We start from the raw sequence: 27063 nt of genomic DNA on the forward strand, positions 1-27063 counted from the left end.
AACAACCCAATTAATAAATGGCTAGCAATTTAAAGAGAGCATTCTCAGGAGAACTAAGGATGGCCCATAAACACAAAGAAGTGCTCACCATCTCTTGGCTATAAAAGAAATGCAAATGAGATTTCAGGTCCCCCACAGTTACAATGTCCAATATCAAGAAAATTAACAATAACAAATGCTGACATGAATGTGGCCAAAAGGGAACTCCATCACATTTTTGGTGGGAATGTAAACCTGTTCAACCATTCTGGAAAGCTTTATGGAGGTTCTTCAAAAGACTAAACAGAGCTACCCTTTGACACTGAGCTCTAGGATCTTGGACATGGAAATACTTGGTTTATTTAAACATAGGGTATATCATGTATAAATAGGAATAGTTTTATTTCTTCCACCCCTATTTGGTTCCCTTTATGTCTTTCTCTGGCCTTATTACTCTGGCTAAGAATTTCAGTATTATATTGAAAAGGAGTGTCTTCATTTTGTTCTTGATTTTATAAGAAATGATTTTAGATTTTCACCATCAAGTATAATGTTAGCTCTAGGTTTGTGGTAAAAGCCTTCATTATTCCCAGCTTCTCCAGGGATTTTATCACAAATGGATGTTAGATCTTGTCAAGAGCTTATTTTTCTGTCTATTGAAATAATTAAATATATGATTTTTTTGTTTTTGTTCTGTTAAGTATTGAATTACATTTATCAAATTACATATAATGTCCCAGACTTACATGTCTTGGACAAAATCTGATTGATCATAATACATGGTTTTTTTAATTAATTTGTTGATTGGCAAGTATTTTCTTAAGAAGTTTTGAATCTTTCTTCATAAAAATGATTGATCTATAGTTCTTTTTGTTATTGAATCTTTGTCTGTTTGGGGGATTCGTATGAGGCTGGCTTCATAGAATAAATTTGGTTATGATCTCTCTTTTTCTATTTCAGAGAAAATGGATGAGTACTTGTGTTAGTCCTGCCTTATAGTTCTTATAGAATTCAGTTGTGAATTCATTGGGGCCTGAACTTTGCTTTGTTGATATGTTATTTTTATTGTCACTTCAATTCATTACATGTTATGGATCTGTTTAAGTGGTTTATAACTTATTGGCTCAGTTTTATTACATTGATTTTTATCTATGAATGCATCCATTTCTGTCATATATTCCAGTTTGCTGGCATAAAGATTTGCAAACTCTTCCCTTGAAACATTTTGAATTTTACACATGCCTGTTGTTTTGTCCCTTTCCTCATATCTGATTTTATTTATTGGGTGACTTCTCTTCTTCCTTTGATCAGGTTTGCTAAGGGCTTATCAGTTTTGTTATTTTTTCCAAAGAACCTACTCTGTTTTGTTCATTTATGGTATAGTTGTTTTAATCTCTCATTTATTTCTGATTTGGTCATTAGTATTCATTTTTATATGCTGGCATGTGATTGACTTGCTCTTGATTTCCTACAGTCCTGATGTTAGACATCAGGGTACTAATTTGATATTTCTCTAGTTTGTTAATATAGGTGCTCATAGCTCTAAACATTCATGGAGCAATGTTTTGTTTAATTTCCATTAGTTTGAGTATTTTATCTGGTGACTTTGGCTGTCAAGTTCTAATTTTATTCTGTTTTGTTCTGGCAGGATATAAATGGAAATTTCAATTCATTTAAATTTTCTCATACATGCTTTATGAACTAGCATATGGTCTATTTTGGAGAATATTCCATGGACTGCCATAAGGAATTTGTATTATATAACCCACAAATTTCTTTTATTTACATGAATTAAAAATTGTGTCATAAAAAATGCTAAAAATTCTTATATCCGAAACAAGTACACACTAGTCAAATCATCAGTGTATTTAAGATGATATATTGTTCTTAGTATTAAACCCTATAAAACATCTCCTGCATTTATCATTATGCCATTATAGAGGCCTGATGTCATAATCACATTTGAAAATCTCTATCCCAAGTCTGGTTTGCATATCACCATTCAAAAATGAGTCATTTGGGCATTATGGATCCTTATCTAGGAATTTCAATTACTTGACAGCCAGATCAATGGTATTGCTTCTAATTCCAGGATATATCTATTGTTATAATAACTTGTTTCTTTAAATTATAGCAATAAGTGAGCTAAACAGAGGTTATCAACACAATGATATAAAAATTACACTTACCTTTTTCAATATCTGAAGTAGTTTTGGATGATTCATCTGAGTGACATTTTACAAATTCTAAAATAATTAAAATATCTGTTACTATAAAATTCAAATGGCATTTAAATATTCTAATTGAGTTTAAATGGCTTAGTTCTCTTTGATATTTGCATACATTGATTTTACAAAAAGGTTTCATGGTGGTATTTCCATTCATGCACATAATCAAATTTCTCCCCTCTACTACTCTTTCTTATTCTCCCTCTTCTGTTTTTGAAACATTATAGTTTGTATTTCAATAATCTGATAAGAGAAATTTAAAAACATAACCAATTCTAGATCCTTCCAATCAGACAACTAAATAGTAATATCTCAAGTATGAAATCATCGCCTTTTCATCAAAGTGATCATAATCCTTTTTTGTGTAATACTGGGGGTCAAATCCAGGAATTTGTATATTCTAGATAAGGTTTTTAAAACAGAACTAAACTATAGTCCCTGCTTCCCTCTTTTATTGATTTGTCTTTTTGATAGTATTATCAATTTCATTTTACTTTTTTTCTTTTCTTTTATTTTTTTTTATTTTATTTTATTTTTTGGTCATGGTGTTTGAACTCTGGGCACTGTCCCTCAGCTCTTCAGCTGAAGGCTAACACTCTACCACTGGAGCCACAGCTCTACTTCTGGTTTTCTGAGTGTTTTATTGGAGATAGAGTCTCAAGGCTTTTCCTGCCCAGACAGGCTTTGAACCATGATCTTCAGATCTCAACCTCCTGCATAGCTAGGATTATAGGCGTGAGCCACCAGTACTTGGCTTTCATTTTCTTTTTTTTCATTTTTCTTTTTTCTTTTTTTTGGTGGGGTCCGGTTGTGGGGCCTGAACTCTGGGCCTGGCTGATGTCCCTCAGCTCTTCAGCTCAAGGTTAGCGCTCTACCACTTGAGCCACAGCACCACGTCCAGCTTTTTTGTTCTGCATATGTGGTGCTGAGAAATTGAACTCAGGGCCTCGTGCGTGAAAGGCAAGCTCTTTACCACTGAGCCACCTTCCCAGCCCCCATTTTCTTTTATATTCAATGACTAACTAAATTTTACTAATCACAGCAAGTAAATATTGACAAATATTTCCTGTTTTTTTCTCTTGTATTAGTGTTCTATCATTGGTATTTACCACCTACCAATGAAAAAATAAAATTCTCTATTTCTGACTTTCTACCCAAATTTAGCCCTTATAAATTGATCAAAATTATTTTAAATAAATCTGTCCTTTCTGATAAAGAAATGTTTTAGTGCTTCCTTGTGAAAAGTGAAATATCCAATATTTTTATAGAAAGATCCTCCCCTACTTTCACCCTTCTAATAAGCACTTTATAATATACCAATTTATTTGTAAATGTGTATCCATCCAGTTTGTTTGTGCTATTATGAATCTTTCCAAAGTAACAAATAATTTTGTCTCAGACATATACTAGTTATTTCAAATAGGGGAAACCATGGGACCTATGTTTCTTTGGGCCTGGCTTACTTCACTTAATAGAATTTTTCCAAGTCTTTCCATTTCCTTACAAATGGGGCAATGTCATTCTTTCTGATGGAGGCATAGAATTTCATTGTGTATATATACCACATTTTCTTGATCCATTCATCTACTGAGGGGCATCTGGGTTGGTTCCATCTCTTAGCTATGGTAAATAATGCTGCAATAAACATAGTTGTACTGGTGGCTTTAGTATGGTCTTGTTTGTGATCATTAGGGTACATGCCCAAAAGTAGGATGGCTGGGTCACAGGGGAGCTCTATGTGGAAACAGTCAGATAAGTTGATGTTAGGCAAAATGAACCCCAAGATAAGGACTCAAATGGTTTTTCTTCCTTGCTATTGTTTCTAACATATTTATGAGATGACTTTTTTGTTGCTTCCTATGCTCCTCTCCCACGGTATAACCCCTGTTTTCACTGTATTTGATGTTGGTATAATTTGTGGACGGGAAAGGAAAAAAACAAATTGTTTAAATAGGGATACAGGTGGACCCATTGTAACAATGAGATGTACAAGATGCTATGTCGAAAAACAAACTTTACAACTTTTGTGGGAAGGGAGGGGCAAGCAGGAAGGTGGGGGGATAGATGGGAGGGCAAAGATGGTAAGGGGAAACAAAGGAAGAGGCAACAATGCTTGATAAGAAATGTACTCACTACCTTGCTCATGTAATTGTAACCCCTCTGTATGGTATTTTCATAATTTAAAAAAATATTATTTAAAAAAATTAAAAATATAAAATAAAAAAACAAACAATTTTTGTCCTTCACTTGACTACACAAAAGAATCCTAACTGTCTCAGTTTGAATAAATTCCATCTTTACATGAACTCACTGAAAAGCACACATAACTTTATCATGCCTTATACCACAATTAAATGAGTGATATGCTTGTATCCTTTTTTCAACTTGAATTTACAGAGTCTGGAATATAATTCAATGTATAGGAATATCAAACTCATTACCAAATGTTTCCTGTGTATTATTGTATAATTTTGTAACTCTAAACATTAAAACCATAAGCCCCAAGTGTTAAAATATTTAGGCAATCCCATGAATGTAAAACAAATTTATAAAACTTTAATATTCACCTTGAATTTGTTGTTGTAAAATCTCATAACTTTTCTTCTTTGCTAACAAATTTTCATATTCCCTGTCAAAGCATTAATAAACATGTTTTAATATATCAAAAATAAGAGTTTAAATCATACATCATGAAAATTGAAGGAATGACACAGATCAAGATGCAACGTACATAAAAACTTCTTTGTTAAATGGCAAAAAAATTCAATACATCATCTAAAATTTAATGAAAGTGATGGAAGAAGTGTGTTGGGAGGGGTGAGTGAGAATGTTGAAAGGGGCAACATTGTTCAAGATGTACTGTTTTCATACACTGCTTTGGTGAATGGCAACTCCTTTGTACAACTACTCAAAGATAATAAAATATTTTTCAAAACACAAAATGCATGCAAAAGCACCATCACTTTAAAAAAAGATGATAAAACTAGTCAAAAAACTAATAAAATGCATAAGATTCTTTAATCAAGTAAAACGTATAAGTAGAATTAGGCTAGACTTTTAAGTTCCTGAAATGAAATAAGTTTTTTTTTAATTTTACTCATAGTTATCATTGGAATGCACTAATAATACTCATTAGCATAATTCTATGGATTCTGTGTATATCATGAATATAATTAGTCACATTCACAACAATAATAGCAAATATAATGAAAAATAAATTGGCAGAAACAAGAGATTTATTTTTGCTAATGTGAAGCTGCCAGCATTGTTATAATTAACCTCTCTGACTTAACCTCTCTAAACTTCAATTTCCTCATCTATTGAAATACATGTAAAATGTTATCATACTTATGAGGAAGCAGTTGTAAATATAACAGGAGAGTTTACATGTAAAGTTTGTAGAAAAATACCTAGCAACCACCCAACAGTAAAATATCAAGTATGAATATATAGCTCACTTGAATTTACCTCTGAATTCAAGATTTAGTTATTCAAGTCACATGATAGTCATCTCATAGATACATAAGAGATATCAGTAAACTATTTTTGCCAACTGCCTGTGGCTTATGCCTATAATCTTAGCAACTAAGGGTTTGAGACTTGAAGGACCTGGGCTCAAAGCCTGACTAGGTGTAAAGGTCCATGAGACTTCAACTCCAATGAAGAATCAAAATGCCAGAATGGAGATGTGGCTTAAATGGTAGAACATCAGCTATGAGCAATAAAGCAGAGTGAGAATGTGAATCTGTGAATTCAAAATAAAATATTCTCAAAATAAATTATGAAATTAAACTAAGTAACAAAAAAGTAGTATCTTACTAAAAAGCAGCCCCTCAAACTCTGGGCTTTTTGCTTTAATAGTATGAAACATTGTGTATAATATTATGTATACATTATGTATTTGTTAGTTCATAACAATGTGTAAAATGATTATTTGTAAATGAAAATTTTAAGTTGGTTATATAATTAGATAGATATTCATGTTTAAGTGAATATTTCATTAGGCCTTATTTTCCTATTTATTATGAACAACACATTTATTAAATTGAGATCCTATAAGCTATCTATTTTAAAGCTAGTTGAGTTGAATAAAATTCTTATTAATAAAAGTACAGCTACTAAGGATTTGGAAAATTATTAATGGAAACAAAAAGTTCATTCCAATTGAACTGAATTGAAAATTAAAAACTCTGGGTAATGGGTACTCCACTGTATACTGACATCTATATTCTTAAAATTATCAAACAAAACTGAGTAAATATTCTAACTTTGTTTAGAAGCTCTATATATAATAGTAATATCCAAACCACAGTCTTTCATTTTATTCTTACTATTTGTCCCCTGTTATATTTTATTTAATTATTCATCAACTTACATGGATTTCTGGAGGTATTTAGGTGCGTGTTTAACGTAATTTCTTAGTTGTTCTAGTTTTCCTATTAGCTTTCCTAATTGTGAATAGGCCAAAGCAGGTCTTTCATCAAGTGTAAAATCATCTGCAAAATTTTGATCTTTACTTATCTAAGACAGTAAAATTAACAAGTTAGTTAGAAAATATCCATTTTTATATCATACCTCAAAGACATTTTATTATTTTCCTTAACAAATATGATTAGCTTTTAAGTATTATTGCTATTTCTAGATGTAATCAAAGCTGGTGTCACATTTTCTGTATATATTTCTATGGGTACTTATCAATAGCACTAAAACTAAATGAGGCTTCACATCAAATATTCAGTTTACTATTTTGATACATAGAATTTTAAAGAAGCTCAACTCAAAATAACTAGAAAAATTCTAAAGTAGTTGCTTCAGTTAAATTCTATTATCCACATTATCATAATTATAGAATACAATTGTTTTTTCTAAAAAGCCTATAATGTTCAACTACTAAATCCAAGAAGTTAATATGTATCTATGGAGCTGCCGATCTTTGGTCTGTACTGGTAAACCTGGGTCCTTTTGTTTATCAGAAGAAACTAGTGGTGAGGAGAATTAGTATGATTCATAGAGCAAAATGATACATCATGATTAATAGTTTAGATCATAAGTTCACTAGAAAAAACATTTGATCATTTTTGTTGTGGATTTATACATTGAAAAAGTTGTGATGCAAAATTAGAAGTATACTTGTTTATTAAGTATTTCCTCTGGAAATTAACATTATTTGGGAATTTCAGCATAATAAAGATGATGCTAATGAATACTAACTGTATATAAAATGAGAAAAGCAATTTGTGGTTGGGTTGTTCATTACACAAAACCAATAAAATTGCTTCTCCTTTATCTAATTGGAGAAGTGATACTACCATTCACCAAGATAGGAAACATTGAAAAAGGATTAACCTTGGTACAAGTTTTGCCCCATTGAATTTGAGATAGAATAAATATGGAATTCAAAGTTCTATTTTGAGCTAGAAGAGTTTGCTTATAAATCACTAGCACAAAGTTAATAATTCATGAACTAGAAAATTGGATGAAGTTACTCATGTGTAATGTTTGGAGGAAAAAATGGGTAGCCATAAAATGAGATCTTGAGGCATGCCAATATTTACTGGTTTGGTAAAGGAGATAACTTTGGAAAAGATTGATCCAAAAAGTCTAAGCAATAGCCACAAGAGTGTAAATTGCAGAAAATAAAAGATTGGAGTTTTCAAAATGAGAAATTGATCAATAATCACTAGGAATGTGGTCAAAAACAAAGTCTACTGAATTCATTAACAAAACTGTTCAAGAACAATATGGAAATTATTTTATTTTGAAGACAGAATTCAAATATGTGTAGGTTGAAATGTACTTTGGAATTAAGAACACATTATACTAAATTAATATAGAAATTAATTCAGCTATACACCTATTATAAGAGCATGATAGCTGACCTCTAATTGTAAGTATCCATAAACAACTAAAATGCTATCTTTTGATACACTTGTAGGCTCTTACTAAGGACACAATTCCCAGATTATCATTTTCTATGCTGCCACTATCAACTGAATAAAAATTTTAAATAAAACCAATTGCTTTACTGCCAAACTATTACCTACTATTTCTCTCCACTCACTTATAAATCTGGAGTTTTGTTTATACCCAACTATAATCCAATGTCTCTTTCCCTAATATGAGTAAATTTACATGCAAATTTTTAAAAATTAGATAATAAAAATTGCAGTTACAGATATAGGCTTGAAATAGAGAAGAACATATCATAAACAAGAGAAAAATATAAAATTTAAAGCTAAAGGGGCCAGGCACTTGTGGCTCCTGCCTAGAAACTTGGGAGGCTGAGATCTGAGGATCACAGTTTGAAGCCAGCCCAGGGAGGAAAGTCCAAGAGACACTTATCTCCAATAAACTACTCAGAAAAAGCAGGAAGTGGCACATTGGCTCAAGTTATAGAGCACTAGCCTTGAGCACAGGGAGGCTCAGGAACAGAGCCCAGGCCCGGAGTTCAAACCCCAGGGAAAAAGAAAACTAAAAGGAAGGATACATATGATTTAGACACAATTAATATACAAGGGAGAATCAAAACAAGAGAAGAACCAATTAAATAAGCCAATATCCTACAACAAGATATAGGAAGCTATCAAAAGTCTTCCAACAAAAAAAAAAAAGCCTAGGACCAGATGGATTCACAGCAGAATTCTATAAGACCTTTAAAGAAGAAATAATACCCACACTCCTCAAGCTCTTCAGAGAAACAGAGAAGGAGGGAGCTATCCCAAACTCATTCTATGAAGCCAATATCACACTCATCCCCAAACCAGGCAAAGACCCAACCAAAAAAGAGAATTACAGGCCAATTTCCTTGATGAACACAGATGCAAAGATCCTTAACAAGATTCTAGCTAACAGAATCCAGAAACACATAAGAACAAGAGAAGAAAAGTCCATTACAAAATGAAAGAAAATTTTAAGTATAAAGTGAATACAAGAGGGAGGGGGGACCAAGATGGTCACAAGAGAGTAGGGAAACACCACAGCTCTCTCCAACCAACAAGAGAGTTCAAGTTCTGATGCTTAATTTCCCCAAGAGACTGACAACAAAAATATGAACACCCAGAGAAAAACAGGAGGCAGAAAAAAAAAAAAGAAAGGAAGAAAAGGAAGAATTTCAGAATGGAAAAGCACGAAGATCCTTTCCCTAAGCCTTGCTGGTGCAGCAATGCCAAACGGCAGCCAGCCCAGCCCGGCAGGGTCTGCTGGAGCCCTCAAAGACAAAGGGGGTCATTTGTAGATCACCTGCACAGAAGATACCTGAGGTACCAGTGCTGGCCCGGCTGATTGCAGAGAACAGAGAAACCTTGGAGCTGGGAAACTGCACAAAGACCCCTCTCCCACCCCTCCCCCGTGGAGCTGAGTGTCTCCGTCCTGCCAAAGCCACTTGGCCCCATGGCCCCACAGGGGGATCCCCAAAACTACAGGTGTCTGCCTGCACAACACCAGTGCAGAACACCCTCAAGGTACTGGTGCTGATCCAGAGAGCGCAAACAGAGACAAACCTCAGCGCTCAGAACCTGCACCGAGATTCCCTTCCCCACCCCTCAGCCAGAGGCCAGCACAGCCAGCTCAGCTGACCCAGACAGCAGCAACAGAGGACTAGATGGCAGAAATACTGACACAGAGCTGTTGACACAGAGCTGTCACTGCCCAGCCCAGCCCATAAGCACCTCAACCAAATGCAGAGTGCAGAAGCAACCAGCGGCCTACATCACACAGCAACAACAGCTGGAGAATTCCCAACTAGCTCCAGGGTGAGTACCCTGTAGGGGACAACATATCCCCTCTCAAGGGAGACCAGAGCTGGCGGGAACCCCCAGATCTTGAACCAGACCCCTGCCCCAACACCTGGACTACAGGGCCCACTAAAACTGGGAAGTCTTCAAGAGCTCCACCAGCCTGTGGAGCACAGCCAGCCAGCCAGGCAAGATCAAGAGTGCCCCTGGAAGGGAGCTTAAACACCCAAGCTAGGAACAGTGCCTGTGGGTCACAACAACCAACAGTGGAAGAAACCCAAACTCTGTACTCCAGGCTGTGTAACCCAGGCAGATACCCAGCAGCAGAAGTCCCCGGCAGGGGACCGGAAGCCAGGACCAGGCCTGAGGATCAGGTGCCTGAGCAACACAAACAACTCCTCCTGATTGAAGTCAGAAGTTGAGCACACACCTCATCAGATGGGGGAAAGAAGAGAAACGCACCCCCTGGGAATTGCACCCATGACAGCAAAAGTCCTGTGTGTCCAGTGAAGGAAAAGAAGAAGCCCAAACCCCACCAAAACTTTACCTATACATCCCAGGCTAGGGATTGGACAACTCTGACCTCCAGCACCTAATAATAGTCAGGATCTCAAGCTGATAAGCTGGCTCAGCGGTAGAATGCTTGCCTTGCATGCATGATGCCCTGGGTCTGACTCCTCAGCACCACATAAGCAGAAAGGGCCAGAAGTGGCAATGTGGCTCAAATGGTAGGACTATATCCTTGAGCTGTAGAGCTGAAGGACAGTGCCCAGGCCCAGAGTACAGGCACACGACTGACCAAAAAGAATAAATGAATTAAAAAAATCAGGAGCTCATAGCAGACTCCAGCAACTGGGAGAGTACATCCAGCACACCCAATCTTGCCAAGAGCACCTGTAAGAGTAAACAGGAGCAGTCTAGGCAGCTCAATCCTTCTAAAGGCAGGAACTGACAGTGATCTACAGACAGCCTAGAGCCCTACATGGGTCAGACTAGCAGCTGGAATTGGGCCTTTCCCCCAACAGAACAGAGACCAGGTATAGATTCTTTCAGCCAACCCAGGGCTAAGAACAAGCTTCATTAATTGATCCAGGAACCAACCCAGAACCAAGTAAGGACAGCCACCTGTTGACCAAAGCAGTCAACCAAGTTTTTCACCCTAAAACGACACAGTACACGTTCTTCTCAGCAGCTCATGGAACTTTCTCCAAAATAGACCATATCATAGTTCATGCAAGGAACTTAAGCAAATACACAGGGATTGACATAATCCCCTGTATCCTGTTTGACCACAGTGGAATCAAGCTAGTTCTCAAAAACAAAGCATACAGCAGCAATTACTCAAATACATGGAAATTGAACAGCACACTTCTGAGCAACACCTGGGAAACAAGAAATTAAAGAAGAAATAAAAAGTTCCTTCAATACAATTAAAATGAATATACATCACAAAGAAACCTGTGGGACACAGCAAACGCAGTCCTGAGGGGGAAATTTATCACCTTCAGTGCCCACATCAAGAAAATAGAGAAAGACCAAGTAAATAATCTTATGTTGCAATTAAAACTGCTAGAAAAACATGAAAAAATGGAACATAAAGTTACTAAATGAAGCCAGATAACCAAATTAAGAGCTGAAATTAACAAGATAGAGAATAGGAAAACTATAAATAAAATTAATAAAACAAAAAAACTGGTTTTTTGAAAAAATAAATAAAATTGATGGACTTTTGGCAAGACTAATTAAGAAGGGAGGAAACTCAAATCAACAAGATTAGGGATGCCACAGGAAAAATCACAACAAATACCCAAGACATCCAAACAATTATAAAGAACTAGTTTCAAAAGTTATACTCACTGAAGAAAAGAAACCTAGCAGAAATGGATGCATTCTTAGAGAAATACAAGTTGCCCAAACTGAACAAAGAAGAAATAAATCAATTAATAAGCCAATATCTTACATTGAGATACAGGAAGCAATCAGAAGTCTTTCAACAAGGAAAAGCCCAGGACCAGATGGATTCACAACTGAATTCTATAAGACCTTTAAAGAAGAACTAATACCCATACACCTCAAGCTCTTCGGAGAAGCAGAGAAGGAGGGAGCTATCCCAAACTACAATGCCAATATCACACTCATCCCTAAACCAGGCAAAGACCCAATAATAAAAGAGAACTACAGACCAGTCTCTTTGATGAATACAGATGCAAAGATCCTTAACAAAATTCTAGCTAACAGAATCCTGAAACACATTAAAAAAATCATACACTATGACCAAGTAGGCTTCATCCCAGAGATGCAGGGATGGTTTAACATACGTAAATACAACACATCATCAGATATAAGGTCAAGAACCACATGATTATCTCCATTGATGCAGAAAAGGCTTTTGATAAGACACAACATTCATTCATGTTAAAAGCTCTGGAGAAAAACAAGAACAGAAGGAACATTCCTTAAAACAATAAAAGCCATATATGACAGACCAATAGCCAATATTATACTTAATGGGGAAAAACTACAACTAATTCTCCTAAAATCAGTAACAAGGCAAGGATGCCCACTGTCTCCACTCCTCTTCAACTGGAACTCTTAGCCAGGGCAATAAGGCAAGAAAAAGACATTAGGGGGATCCAGATAGGGAAGGAAGAGGTTAAACTATCCCTTTTCACAGATGACATGATACCATACCTCCATCCCAAAAACTCCAGCCCCAAACTCTTAGAACTTATAAACCAGTTGGGCAAAGTAGCAGGATACAAAATCAACCCACAAAAATCAGTCGCCTTCCAGTACACCAACAATTTACAAGCAGAAAGGGAAATAAAGGAAACAACCCCATTCACAATAACCCCCCAAAATAAAATATATAAGAATTAACCTAACCAAAGATGTAAAGAACTATTTAATGAAAACTATAAAACCATAAAGAAAGAAATACAGAGGACACCAGGAAATGGAAAGACTTCCATGCTCTTGGATAGGCAGACAATATAGTGAAAATGGCCATACTGCCAAAATTAATATACAAATTCAATGCAATTCCTATTAAATCTGAATGATGTACATTACTGAAATACAGAAAATAGTCCAAAAATTCATATGGAACAACAAAAGATCTAGAATAGCCAAAACAAATCTAGGCAAAAAAAGACAACATGGGAGGGATCTTGATACCGGACTTCAAACTCTACCATAGAGCCATAATAACTAAGACAGCCTGGTACTGGCACAAAAACAGCCCCAAAGACCAATGGAATAGAATAGAAGATCCAGAAATAAAACCACACACCTACAGTCAGCTGATATTTGACAAAGGAGCCAAAGACATGCAGTAGAAGTACAGCCTTTTCAACTACTTGTGCTGGGAAAACTGGGCGGCCACATGCAGAACACTAAAAGTGGACCCAGCCTGTCACCATGCACTAACATCAACTCAAAATGGATTAAAGACCTTAACATCAAACCTGAATCTCTGAAACTACTGCAGGACAGAGTAGGAGAGACACTTGAATTTATAGGCACAGGCAAAAACTTCCTGAACAGAGTCAATGGGACTACCTTAAAATAAAAAGTTTCTGCACAGCTAAAGACATAGCAACCAAACTAGAAAGAAAGCCAGCTAGGAAAAAATATTTATAAGCAATGTATCAGACAAGGGGTTAATATCCAGTATATACAGGGAACTCAAACTAATCCCTCCCAAACCCAACAAACCAATTACTAAATGGACAAGGGAACTAAAGAGAGACTTCTCAGAAGAAGAGATAAAAATGGCAAAGAAATACATGAGGAGATGTTCACCATCCCTGGTTGTAAATGAAATGCAAATCAAGACAACCCTGAGATACCACCTTAACCCAGTCAGAATGGCCCACATTCTAATGTCAACCAATGACAAATGCTGGAGGGGATGCAGAGAAAGAGGAACCCTATTACACTGCAGGTGAGAATGTACACTTATACAACCACTTTGGAAAGCAGTATGGAGGGCCCTCAGAAAGCTAAATATTGACCTCCCCTATGACCCAACCATACCATTCCTAGGCATCTATCCTGAACAACAGGAACTTGGATTCAAGGACACATGCACCTCCATGTTTATTGCAATATCCAGAATATGGAAACAACCCAGATGCCCCACCATAGATGAATGGATCCAAAAATTGTGGTATCTATACACAATAGAATATTATGCCACCATTAGAAAGGACAAAATAATGGCATTTGCAGGGAAACGGATGGAACTAGAAGAAATCATGTAGAGTGAAGTAAGCCAAGAGCAAAGAGACAAATGGCACATGTTTTCCCTGATAAGTGGATGTTAAATCCAAAACATAAGGTGATACAACAAAGTTAACAAGACTTGAGAAAAAAAGGACCTCCACTCATCTGGTTGAATCACTACTAAATAACGCCATGCTGCTGATCACATATATGGTATATATGTGCACACTAGAGGAAAACAAGGAGGAGGTCACAGAACTAGAAGGAATCAGGGAAAAACATACAACAGTGGGACCCATCAGCTGCACTGGACATTGATCAAAATGAACTAAGCAACTCAGTGGCAGTGATGGGAGGGAGGGAACAAGTGGGAAAGAGGTAACAGCTGAAGCTAACTAAGCAAAAAGAAAGGAATATACATATCACTTGATGTGGAACAAATAACTATATTGTCAAAGCTCATAGAACTCATAAACTTTATAGATCATGGTAGACAATTTGTCCCATGAAAGAATGTTTGTGAATTTAACTAAGCATCACTATTCCACAATACTGTGAAATTTGTGAAATTATGTAATCACTTAATCACAATAAAGAATTTGCAAAAAAAAAACAGAGCAAGAAAAAGTAATTTGCCAGGTAGTATTTGGAGAAATTATATGTAACCAATTATATAATTTTCTTTAGGAACGTTTCACAACTGAATAATAGGGTTAGATTTTCTTATAAAGGAGTAACAAACAGTTGGAAAAATTAGAAGTTAACCAATTTACTATAATCAAGTGTATAATCGAGAAAATTTAGCAAAGAGAATATAAAACCTGAAGAAATAAATACATTGTATCTCTTTTGCATATGAGCTTGTGCTGGGACTTGTATTTAGTGTCTCTCACACTAATAGATTGTTTTTTTTAATCAAGGCTGACCCTCTATCACTTGATCTACAAGTCCACTTCCAGCTTTTCCTGGTTAATCAGAAATAAGATTTCACCAACTTTTCTGAGTAGACAGACACAAAACCATGTCTATATACCTTAGTGTCCTGAGTAGCTAGGACTCCAAGTATGAGTCACTACTCTCAGGCTGAATGAGGTCAGAATAACTGGAGCAGTATTTAAAGTATTTCAATTATTTATCTCATATATAGTGTCATTTCAACCAATGACCCACCACTTGTATAGTGGTGGTTCAAGTGTCATCATGCCTATTTGTTCCTGCAAGTATACGTATTGATGTTCACACAATAACATTTACTATAATGTATGGAACTGTTATCAACTGTAACTTGAGTGATAAAATTGTACAGTTTAATAAATGATTGCCTAAAGAAGCGATAGTTTGAAAGAAAGAAAGAAAGAAGGAAGGAAGGAAGGAAGGAAGGAAGGAAGGAAGGAAGGAAGGAAGGAAGGAAGGAAAAGAAAGAAAGAAAGAAAGAAAGAAAGAAAGAAAGAAAGAAAGAAAGAAAGAAAGAAAGAAAGAAAGAAAGAAAGAAAGAAAGAAAGATCCAGAATGACTGAAAGTACAAGCCAAAGGAGGAAAATTTCAAAGAACTGAAAGGCAAGATTTGGTATAGACCATGTACACAACAGAAAAATAAGTGTAAGAGGAAGAGAGGTAGACACAATCATGAAGAAAACAGAGTTCAGAAAAAAGTCTCTAAATTTAAAATATAAGAAAGTAGAAGACAAACTGAATTTCTTTGTAATTATAAAGAATAGTGTTTACAAGAGTACAGAAAATTCTTCCCTGAATCCTACTTCTCTGCAAAGACACTAACCAGTATGGCACATTAAAAAAAACACACACACACATCTTCCCAGTATCAGCTATACGTGTTCTAAAGTAAAGTGCCTGTATATCATGAAGCTCTTCCACTCTGGAGCCAGATATAAGGTAATAAGACTCACCATTTATTTCTTACTTTTCTATTTATATTCAAAATAAACGAGTTTCATTTCTTTAATAAGCCAGGGCTTTTAAAGTGTGTTTAATTGGAATAAATGAGAAAAAAAGTTCTATAGAATAATTCTATAAATCACTAAAGCTAACTTGAAAATTGCCTTTTATGTTAGAAGGATATACAAAGCCTTTTCTAAAATAGAATAAGTCAGAAACCAGTAGTTTTCAAACTGGTATTAAAGTACTTGAAACTCACAAATACATGGCAAATTTAGAAAAATATATACAATTTGGACTTGTGCTTATGATTTTAAATATAGGAGAAATTTGGAAGTTAATAAATCCTTGTCACTTTTTATGCAAATTAGGAAATATGGCTAAATATTTGATATTCAATTTTAAGAGAAAGAATGTGTCAGTTAAGCTAAGAATATACAAAATTTATGTGGGAATATAGCATTTAAATCATTGAGAAATACATTGTTCCATCCACTAATTACTTCTCTTACACAGTAAAAAATTACTTTATATCTGGCAGTTATTAATTAAAAAATAATTTACATATACTGCAAATTAGTTTTGAAATGAATGGAAAAACAATTAATGATCAAGAAACAAATATTTACCTCCTCCATGTGATTGACTTGTTGTTGAAACCACTTTTTAAAAAATAAAGAATAAAAAGAGTTACTTACAAGTAATAAATGACAAGCTAAACTTTTTCATTGAAATGAATATGTATATACAATTCTCTGTGCTCCATAATTTGTCAAGGATCAGTCCCTTTTCAAGCAACACTTAGGGCTCAGAACAGGGATAATGCAACATACAACTGGATATTTAAAAAATTTATAAAGCAGCAAATGTGCAAATTCTGTCATTGCCTCAAAATGGGAAACTTTGCTTTGTTAATTTGTATTAACCTATTAACTTTTAATAAGATTATTCTACAATACATAGAACATACCTTGAAAAGAGCACGCAAAATCTGAAAAATAAAGTTTTAATTAGTATATTTAAAAATAATTCTTTGTAATATATTTCAATGTTTAATTTATCTTATAACTTTCAGCCATAAAACTACTCATTGTTAATAAGGGAAACCATGGGACCTATGTTTCTTTGGGCCTGACTTACTTCACTTAATCTAATTTTTTTCCAAGCCTTTCCAGTATATGTCTGAGTCAAGCAGAAAAGGTCAGATAAGGTGATGTTAGGGAAATGAACCCTAACATATGTATTCAAATGTTTTTTTTTTTTGCTTTCATGCGATTGTTTTTAATACATTTATAAGATTATTTCTTTGTTGTTTTGTATGTCCCTCCCCCACAAATAACCCTGCTTTCACTATTTGATGTGGTATAATTTGTGGAGGGGAATGGGAAAAACAAGTCGTTTAAATGGGGATACAGGTGGACCTATTGCAACAATGAGAAGTACAAGTCTTTATGATGAAAACGAACTTTACAACTTTGGGGGGGCACGGGAAGGATTGGGTGGGAGGGCGAGGGGAGGATGGGAAGGGATGGGAAGGGGAAACAAAGGAGGAGGCTACAATGCTTGATAAGAAATGTACTCCTTATCTGGCCCATGTAATTGTAACCCCTCTGTACAGTATTTTCACAATAAAAAAAACTTAAAAAAAACTACTCATTACTAAACTATATTATATTTCTATTTATTTGTATTTAAAAACTGTCTTATTTCACCTTACATAGGCAACCTAAAACCTTAGAATAAAAAATAATTTTCTATCTTATATGCATCTCTACTAAGAGGCCCCAAAAGAATTTACAAATATCATGTTCTATTTTTCCAACCATAAATAATAAATAAAATTTAAATACATTTTTCAAAGAGCATTTTATTCTATTTTAAATATTAAGTTTAATAGGAAACAAATTACCTTTACATTTTCAATATAATTTTATTCATGCTAAAGAGATTAACATATCAAGATATTAAATATTATATTACTACTTGACAGTAATTAAGTGTTTTATCACCTTATATTTCCATCAAAAATTAATGAAAGCTGGGCACCAGTGCTCACACATGAAATCCTAGCAATTCCGGAAGCTGAGATCTGAGGATTGACTTTCAAAGCCAGCCTCGGCAGGAAAGTCCATGAGATTATTATCTCCAATAAACCATCAGAAAACTGGAAGTGGCACTGTAAGTGTTTGCCTTGAGCTGAATTGCTGAGGGACAGTGCAAGGCCCAGAGTTCAAGCCCCACAACCGACAAGAAAAAAAAAAGAGGAAACAAAAATTAATGAAAATTCTTGTTCGATGTACAGGACTAGTATTTATCATCAAGGATTTGATTTTGGCCATTTTATTAGGTGAGTAGTGGTATCTTACTACTCCTTAATTTTCTTTATAATGTGGTGCATATTTTTAGAAACTGTATACATTATTTCGTGAGGTATCTGTCCAGGATTTTTATTATTTTTTAATGTTTTACTTTTAACTGACACGTGTACATATTTACGGTGTTCATGTTGATAACTTGATACAGTGATACTTGGTAAAATGATGCAATAGGTGATATTTAAAGAAATTTGCAAGAAGATTAAAGAGTAGAGGTAGAGACAAGGGAGTAATAAGTAATATAAGTAATAAGGCATATAATAAAATTACATATGTGCATATAAAGAAATATCACAGTAGAACTGTTCATGTGTTCAATTTTTAGCTATACTAAAAATTAAAAATAGTGCACAGTAATGGCTATGTGTTTAATCCTGGGTTTTATTACCAGGCAGAGATATAAGAATTTTAGATTGTTGTTTAATGCCAACTTAGTAAATTAGTGAGATTTTATCTCAAAACCCAAGCCAGAAGTGGGGGCCAGGCCTATAATGCCATGTAGGCAGGAAGCAAAGACAGAAGGAGCATGGTTTGAGATCTATCAATCCTCAAAAATACATAACATTTCATCTGAAAAAATACTAAAATAAACAATGATGGTTGTGGCTCAAGTGATGCATTCATTGCCAGATAGTCCAAATTCAAGACTTGAAATCCAAGTTTTGCAACACAAAAGTGTACTCATAACCAGACATATGAAATTGTAACTTCTTTGTGCAGCCACTAAATAATAGAAAAGTACTGCCCCCCACATAAGGAGCCTGGACTGCCATATTCCTACACCCTCCCCCACTGCACTGCAGATAGCCAAAGTCCTTGGGGACTCAAGTGGCTTACCAAGACTTTGTGGGGCAGAAAATTTACACAATGCTGTAGTTATTAATTTACTATAGCATAAAAGTAATGATTATAATATTGAGACCAAATGTGGACGTTTAAAATAATAAACACATTTTAAAAAGTCAAATTTTACAAGTTGGCAAATACAACCATCAGTACAAAATATATTATCAAAGGAATGTATTGTTCCTGTGCATTCGTGGCTCAGACCAATAATGCTCACTACCTAGAAAGCTGAAATCAAGAGGATCATGGATCAAAAGCTGTCTCGTGAGACTCCCTCTCCGAAATAACCAGCAAAAGGGAAGACTGGATTGGGGCTGGGAAGGTGGCTCAGTGGTAGAGCGCCTGAGACCCTGGGTTCGATTCCTCAGCACCATATAAGCAAAAAAGAAAAAAGCTGGAAGTGGCGCTGTGGCTCAAGTGGTAGAGTGCTAGCCTTGAGCTGAAGAGCTGAGGGACAGCGCCCAGGCCCAGAGTTCAGGCCCCACAACCGGACCCTCCCCCCCCCCAAAAAAAGGGAACACTGGAGGCATATCTCAAATCATAGACCACCATCCCAACAAGCAAATGGAGAAAGATCAAGGCATAAAGTTCAGGTTAGAAAAGAACACATTGGTTGGTGAATTTAAATAAATTTATTTCTTATTAAAAGGAAAGAACATATTGTGGAAAGCCCTCCCAAACAAAATTAATAAAACATGTAAACATGTATAGCAGCAAAGCAACACCCAAGATAAAACAAAAACAGAGCTTAATTATGAAGATAAAATGATCAGAAAAAATTGAGAGTGATTGACACTACATAATTAAAGAACAAAGAAGATAAAGATCAGCTAAGGCCAATATAAATTAGTGAATCTTTGTCAGGGATTTTTTTTTTTTTTTGTCAGTTGTGGGGCCTGAACTCTGGGCCTGGGTGCTGTCCCTCAGCTCTTCATCTCAAGGCTAGCACTCACCACTTGAGGCATAGCTCCACTGCTGGCTTGTTCTGCTTATGTGGTGCTCAGGAATCGGACCCAGGGCCTCATGCATGCAATGCAAGCACTCTACCACTGAGCCACCTTCCCAGCCCTGTCAGGGATTTTTATAAGTAAATACACACATATGTTGTTGATAAAACAATAGTATAAAGGAATGTTAAATCTTATTTGGAAATAATGTATTTTTCTAGCAAAATTTCAAAACTTAGTAATAACATTAGCTTCAACCAGTCCATTAAGGAAACACAAATTTTCAAAAGGAAATGAGATCATGGTCTGTATTTCAAATCAGAGTTAATTACAAGATATTTAATAGTAGTTATATACTTTGGAAATAGTACTCTACTGATTTTTATACCCTTTTGTCTACTTTTATTTTAATGTCAACTGTCATTAATTAAAACATCTTTATAATATAAAATCTCTTATTTTCTGTTTTGCTAGTCCTGGGGCTTGAACTCAGGACCTGGGTGCTGTCCCTGAGCTTCTTTTGCTCAGAACAAGGTATATACCACTTTTGAGCCACAGCTTCACTTTTGCCATTGTTGGTAATTTATTGGAGATAAGAGTCTCACAGATTTTCTTGACCAGGTTGGCTTTGAACTGCAATCCTCAAATCTCAGCTCCACTTACAGCTAGAATTACAGGTATGAGCCATCAGCATCCAGATATAAATACATTTTTAAAAACCAAAATAAAGCAATAATTTTTCAGCTGAAAGTACATGTTACCATCAATGCTATGAAAAATTCAAAGATCTAAATGACTATGTGAAGGCTAACTTAAAAAAATTATACTTTAAATATTTTGTGATTATTTAAATGTTTGAATACAGGCTAATATTGATTGACATGACATTAAATTTTCAGTAACAAATACAAGTTTTAATAGTTTGCTCTTAGCATTTTATACAGAATACATACAGAACGCTCTTCTTTACATGATTGTTCTAGCTGAGTTGCAAGTTCTGAACAATATGTCATGAATGATTTCAAATTTCCAACCTTTCAAAAAATAACAAAATAGAAAAGTAAGTTTAATTTCAAAACATGTGAATATTAGTCTGTTGCATATTTCTTGGTTACATTTCTCTAAATTTTCAAAACATTTTGGTTTGTTGTGTAGTTCATATCCCTTCAAACATTTGAGGGAGGAAATCATGATTGAAATGCTATACTAGTAAATATACTATATAAGAAAAAAAGCAGACAAAAATACATTTTGAGAGTGGCTTATTAATGACATATACCCAGTTAAATCTCTTTTCTGCTTTTCCCCTTACAGTAAATCAAGCATCTAGCCTTTTTTTCTGAAATTTTGACTGGCCTGATGAATGCACCCACAATATGTATTCAGCATGGCTAGCAGTACAGTTAACTAGTAGAATCTTCAGTCTGTTATGAGAGAGGCTGTGGGCTTGATCCCAGCAATATAACAAAGAAAGAAAAGAAGAAAGGAAAGAGACTGTGATATAGAAAGATTGTGAATAACTTTAAATGTAAGTTATTTGCCCAAAGCCAAAAACTACTATTTTCACTTAGTGAGCAATTAAAGAAAACCTAGTTAAACATGAACCCTACAAAATGATTAAGTTATTTCTAATAGGGAAGTGATTTGTAAATCAGTGAAGTGATCCATGATGAACAAAATGTAGATGCTCATATCAGTTAAGATTCTGATAGTTTGTCATGTAGCTTATGTTCCCTTAATACTTTTTGACATACTCCTAGGAAAATTCTAACCATTGAGAGATTGGGAAAATGAATGGACTGGAGCTACCAAGCATAAATATAAAGCAAAGCCATTAGTGTACTTGAAACTTCCCCAAACTCTAATTCAGCTATGAAAATATAGAGTATATGTATATTAATTTGACAAACTTTTCATTTTAACCATATAAAACAAAGAGATAAGATGGAGTGAAAAAAGTTGAAAAATATGGAAAGGAATGATAATAAAAACAGGAAATCATGAAATTTAAGGTAAGAAGTTTAAAGGAAGATTTGGGGCACTAAAATCAGTAGGACCCAAAATAGCAAATTATAATGAGCTCATATATATTCTCTGGAGTCCTAATATCAGACTGAGTAGGAAAGTTGGAGGATTGGGCCAGAGATTCAAATTATGTAACAGTTACTAGATGCGATGATCAAAGGATGTCAACTTGTCAATTAGTGATTGAGGTGAAGTAGAAGATGATTACTTTTAAAAATTCAGTTATTTGAAAATGTTTACTATATGGATATAATTCAGATGATAAAGGCTTACGCATGTAATTCTAGCTTCTCATAATGATGATTATTAGAGAATTGTAGTCTGAAGTCAGAAAAGTTCAGGGGACTTCATCTCCAATTAACCAGCTAACAGGAAGTATGGAGGTGTAGCACAACTAGTAGTGCACTTGGTTGTAAACAAGAAAGTCAAGCAAGTACAATTCCCTGAGTTAAAGATTGAGGTGGTTGGGGGGGAGTAGATTCAAGACACAGGTATGCCTTATTAAAATTTTAGAATAGGGATTGGCCTAGTAGGTTAAATTAATACACTAATATCACATTTCCCAAAAGATCATTTACATGGACAAGGGATTATCTATGAAAAAAGCCTATGGATTCCAAAAGCAAATATTAACTCTTTCTAATGTTAATCACTGTTTCATATATACTTACAGAGTTATATAAGTCTTCCTGCACAGAGTCAGCTTTTTTACTCTTTATATTGTCAAAACTAAATCCATAAGTTTCTTCCAACCCTGAAACCACCTATAAAAATGCAAAGCAAATTAATTGCATCAGTAGTTTAAAATTAGCCACGAAATGTAAATATAAAACCAATTGTGCCAGTATTAGCTTTCCTAGTGAGAGGTTGGAATTTTGTATGTGCAAGGCAGAGGTTACCTCCTGACTATCTCACAAGTAAATTCTAGGCAGTAGGGTATTAATTTCCTCTGATAAACATTTTACTTATGTTGTCAAGATTTGTTGGCAGAGGAAGCAAGCATGTTGTCTGGTACTCAAAGGAAGAAACCTCTTATAACTTCAGAGTTGGATTTTTCCAGACTTCCATCCACATGCCTTCTATAATAAATCTTGTCATTTTTATGTGTTGAATATTGTGTTACCCGCTAGTAGATCATCAAACATGGAGACCATTGTGGCAACACCTACCAATATCAGACTAGAAAATTTCTTACCACGATGAGGTGTTTGATAATTTCTTTGATCTTTTCATCTCCTGCTATTAATCTCTTTGTCTGAATGGATGGAATGGGCAGAGCATACCGCATAATGTTTTCTCCTGTTGGTGGTGATTTTATGACCATTGGTTCAGCTTTATGATGTACTAATTTTGCACCATGTTTTTCCCTTACTTTAGGTGACAATGATAAATTGAGTAGTTGTTTCCTATAAGGCACTTCTGGAGCACTTGCCAAAGCGTGACTAGGAGTTGAAATGTGTTTTGTCGGCTTCATTTTGTTATCCAGGTAGCTTATAAATTCCACATAAAAATTCCTCCCTGTGGATAAACATTGATTTAGAGAAAATCTTCCACTATTTACATAACAAAAATTTAAAGCATTCTAATTAAATTTATATCTTGTTTTTATTACCGTAACCGTTTACTAGGGATACATTGTTATTGATGAATACAGTTTATCCTCCAGAGGCACTTAGTTTCTTGCTGGGGAAATGCAGAGAGGAGAATGACTACAGATTTGATATGTCCGTGCATAGCTAATGGGTTTTTAACTTATGCCTTTCTGGTAATTGACTTGTGAATATCTCTCCATCTTCTTTATTACCTTTCATAGGATTAATGAATCCTTCACTTCCCAAAATTCTGTCATTCAACAAGATTTCCCCTGAAATATTTTTCACTAAATACCACGAAATATCTCACTTAATGTTTTCTTTTGCCAAAGTAAATAAAAATATTTGGTGCTTAATCATTCCCACTTCTAAATTGTGTAGTATGGTTTAATATGTTACAAGTATTATTGTACTCTACCTTCCTTAAATTTTTATGACCTAGGATTTTTATTCCTACTTTACAAATAGAAAATCTGAGAGTGCAAAGTGGTTGCTCAGTTATAAGTACCAGAGCAAACACTGAATTCTAGACAAATTGGTTTTCAAAGCCTTCCCTAAGTAGCCTAAAATAGCATGACCACATCAGCAGAAGTATATACATTATACATTGCTCAATATGAAGTCTCGTCATTATAGATACTTTTTGGATCAAATCAATGTCACCTATGTGCAGTCAACCAAATCCAAAGGAGGTAGACTTGAAGCTACTTGGTGAATATGTTTCTATTGACAAAATTGTTCTTCAAGATTTTTTGAATTTATTCATAAGCTATATGAAACTGATGGTATTAGATGTTTGAGTAGTCAGCTTCTTTTTTCTCAAAATATATCTTGGTTGATATTTCACAGCAAAAACCCTAGTAAAGATCGCTTTTACATTTGCATCATATGTGGTCATATGTCCGTAGCTTGTGACCTTTTCTGCTTGTTCTAGACATATACTAGTTATTACAAATAAAAGAAACCATGGGACCTATGTTTCCTTGGGCCTGGCTTACTTCACTTAATATAATCTTTTCCAAGTCTTTCCATTGCCTAACAAATGGGGCAATGTCATTCTTACTGATGGAGGCATAGAATTCCATTATATATGTATATATATATATATATGTATATATAATGGAATATATAATATATATAAATCACCTTTTCTTGATAGAATTCCATGATATATATAATGGAATATATAATATTATATATATATATATATATATATATCACCTTTTCTTGATCCATTCATCTACTGAGGGGCATCTGGTTTGGTTCCATATCTTAGCTATGGTAAATAATGATGTGATAAACATAGTTGTGCTGGCAGCTTTAGTATAGCCTTGTTTGGGTAAATGCCCAAAAGAGGGATTGCTGGGTAGGGGAGCTCTAGGTGGAGTCTTTTGAGGAACCGCCATACTGCTTTCCAAAGTGGTTGAACAAGTTCACAATCCCACCAACAATATAGTAGGGCATTAAAGGGACCATTAACCACTGAGTTAGTTCATAAGCCCAACTACAGACATCATTCTTTCTAAGATAGTAATAATGTTTCTTAATTATGAAGGAATATATTAACCAATTCTTTCACATTTTTATTAAAATTTGTTTAAATACTAAAGTGTTCAAAGATATAATAATATCCTCCTAATACAGTTATGAACTTAATTGTGAATAACCTAGCAAATATCCTCTGATATCACTGAAAACTTTTACTTCATCCGAGAACTGTTCAATTGTCTTCTTTGTTTCAAAGGAACACTGTAAAACTAGTTGAAAGCATTAGTTTTAAATCATAGTATAAGAAAAGTTTTTTAAAAAGATAATTTGGTGCTAATATTATTAAAATTTCATCTTAAGGCAGAATAAAATTCTCTTTTGAAAACTTTATTATAATAGTAAGTGTATGCATTACAAAACTTAAAGATGGTTATAGTGTTTCACACCTTCAATTTTAACACTCTTATACCCAGGCAAGAGGATCTCAGATAGTAACTCAATATAAGCTCCTGATATAGTCAGATCCTATCTTCTCAGTCATCCACAGAAAAAAAACAATTTATGCCTAATTCCCCTCTGAAAATTTATTTTTTCTTATTGTAATTGTAACTAGATGTTTTAAGTTAATAAGAAAATAATGCAGATACTCAGATGAAATTAACAAAACAAAGCATCAGAAAAATGTTGAAGAGATTATATTGTCAAAAAATTTCATTAAATATACCAAGAAACAAGACTTCCATGAGTAGCTCATGGCACAAAATTAGAGACAAGAGTAGACATACAGAAAGCAAAATGAAGACAGGATCACAGAAGATTGACAGGAGAACTGTGACAAATATTATGTAAGGTAGCAGGAGAATGAAGCACTGACAGCTGGGTTTAGTAACATTGAAGCTGGGCATCTGTGATCTGCAAGACTGGAATAGTTTTATCAACGGTATTAGAGGTGAATGCCTACCTGACATAATTCAGAAGAGAACTGGCAGAGTAAAAGTGGAAACAGTAAGTATGAATATAGAAATACTCCAGATATTTTACTACAAAAGGCAGTAAGTACACAATGTATTGCTGGGGAAAGGATATATGAGCAAGAGGAAAATTTTCCCATATGGAAACTACTAAGTTTGTCTACTAATGACTTGTTACCTATCTCAAAATATATTCAATTCTAAACCTACCACCTGTGAATGTAACCATGTTGGAATAGGGTCTTGGTAAATGTTATTAAATTAAGGTGAGTTTAGAAAAAATTAGAAGGTCCATACTCCAGTGACATTCTCTTCTTTTTATTTGAGGACTGGGTGTGGCTCAGTGGTATGGCATTTGGCCAGCATCTCCAACCGAACAAATGAGAACAAGTATTTCCTACATGAAGAATACAAACCATGTATTTCAATATAGGTTGCACAACTAATGTATGCTAATAAAACAATTTTGAAACTAGAAACATTAGAGAGATTATTCATCAGCCATCTGTCAATGGCTTTCTAATTCAAAGCAAAACCAGACATGAACAGCACATGAAAACAAGCAGTTACTGTAATAAAGAGTCTCTAAGCCAAGAACACCAAAGATTGTGACTACCCACCAGAAGCTGAGAGGGAAGTTCCATATTCTCCCTAAGGGACTTTTGGAAGAGCTAATCCTGCCAACACCATGATTTTTGGATTCATGGTCACTGGAACCATGGAAACCATAGATTTGTATCTCAAACCACTGAATTT

General features: G+C 34.7%; 1 protein-coding gene across 2 annotated transcripts in view; it reads right to left on the reverse strand.

Annotated features, from left to right (window-relative positions):
- Ccdc7 (coiled-coil domain containing 7) overlaps positions 1-27063 on the reverse strand; it is a 196349-nt gene that overhangs the window by 168318 nt on the left and 968 nt on the right. For both annotated transcript variants that reach the window (XM_069990678.1, XM_069990677.1), the window contains exons 2-9: positions 23452-23774; positions 22928-23020; positions 21185-21265; positions 17034-17054; positions 16693-16725; positions 6583-6728; positions 4775-4836; positions 2169-2225 (exon numbers count right to left, since the gene is read on the reverse strand). In XM_069990678.1, the coding sequence (XP_069846779.1) occupies positions 2169-2225; positions 4775-4836; positions 6583-6728; positions 16693-16725; positions 17034-17054; positions 21185-21265; positions 22928-23020; positions 23452-23730 (772 nt within the window). In that variant the 5' untranslated portion in view covers positions 23731-23774. The remainder of the gene's footprint in view (positions 1-2168; positions 2226-4774; positions 4837-6582; positions 6729-16692; positions 16726-17033; positions 17055-21184; positions 21266-22927; positions 23021-23451; positions 23775-27063) is intronic.

Source organism: Dipodomys merriami, unplaced genomic scaffold, assembly GCF_024711535.1.
Source record: "Dipodomys merriami isolate MVZ:Mamm:240054 unplaced genomic scaffold, mDipMer1.0.p SCAF_4, whole genome shotgun sequence".
Taxonomy (NCBI): domain Eukaryota; kingdom Metazoa; phylum Chordata; class Mammalia; order Rodentia; family Heteromyidae; genus Dipodomys; species Dipodomys merriami.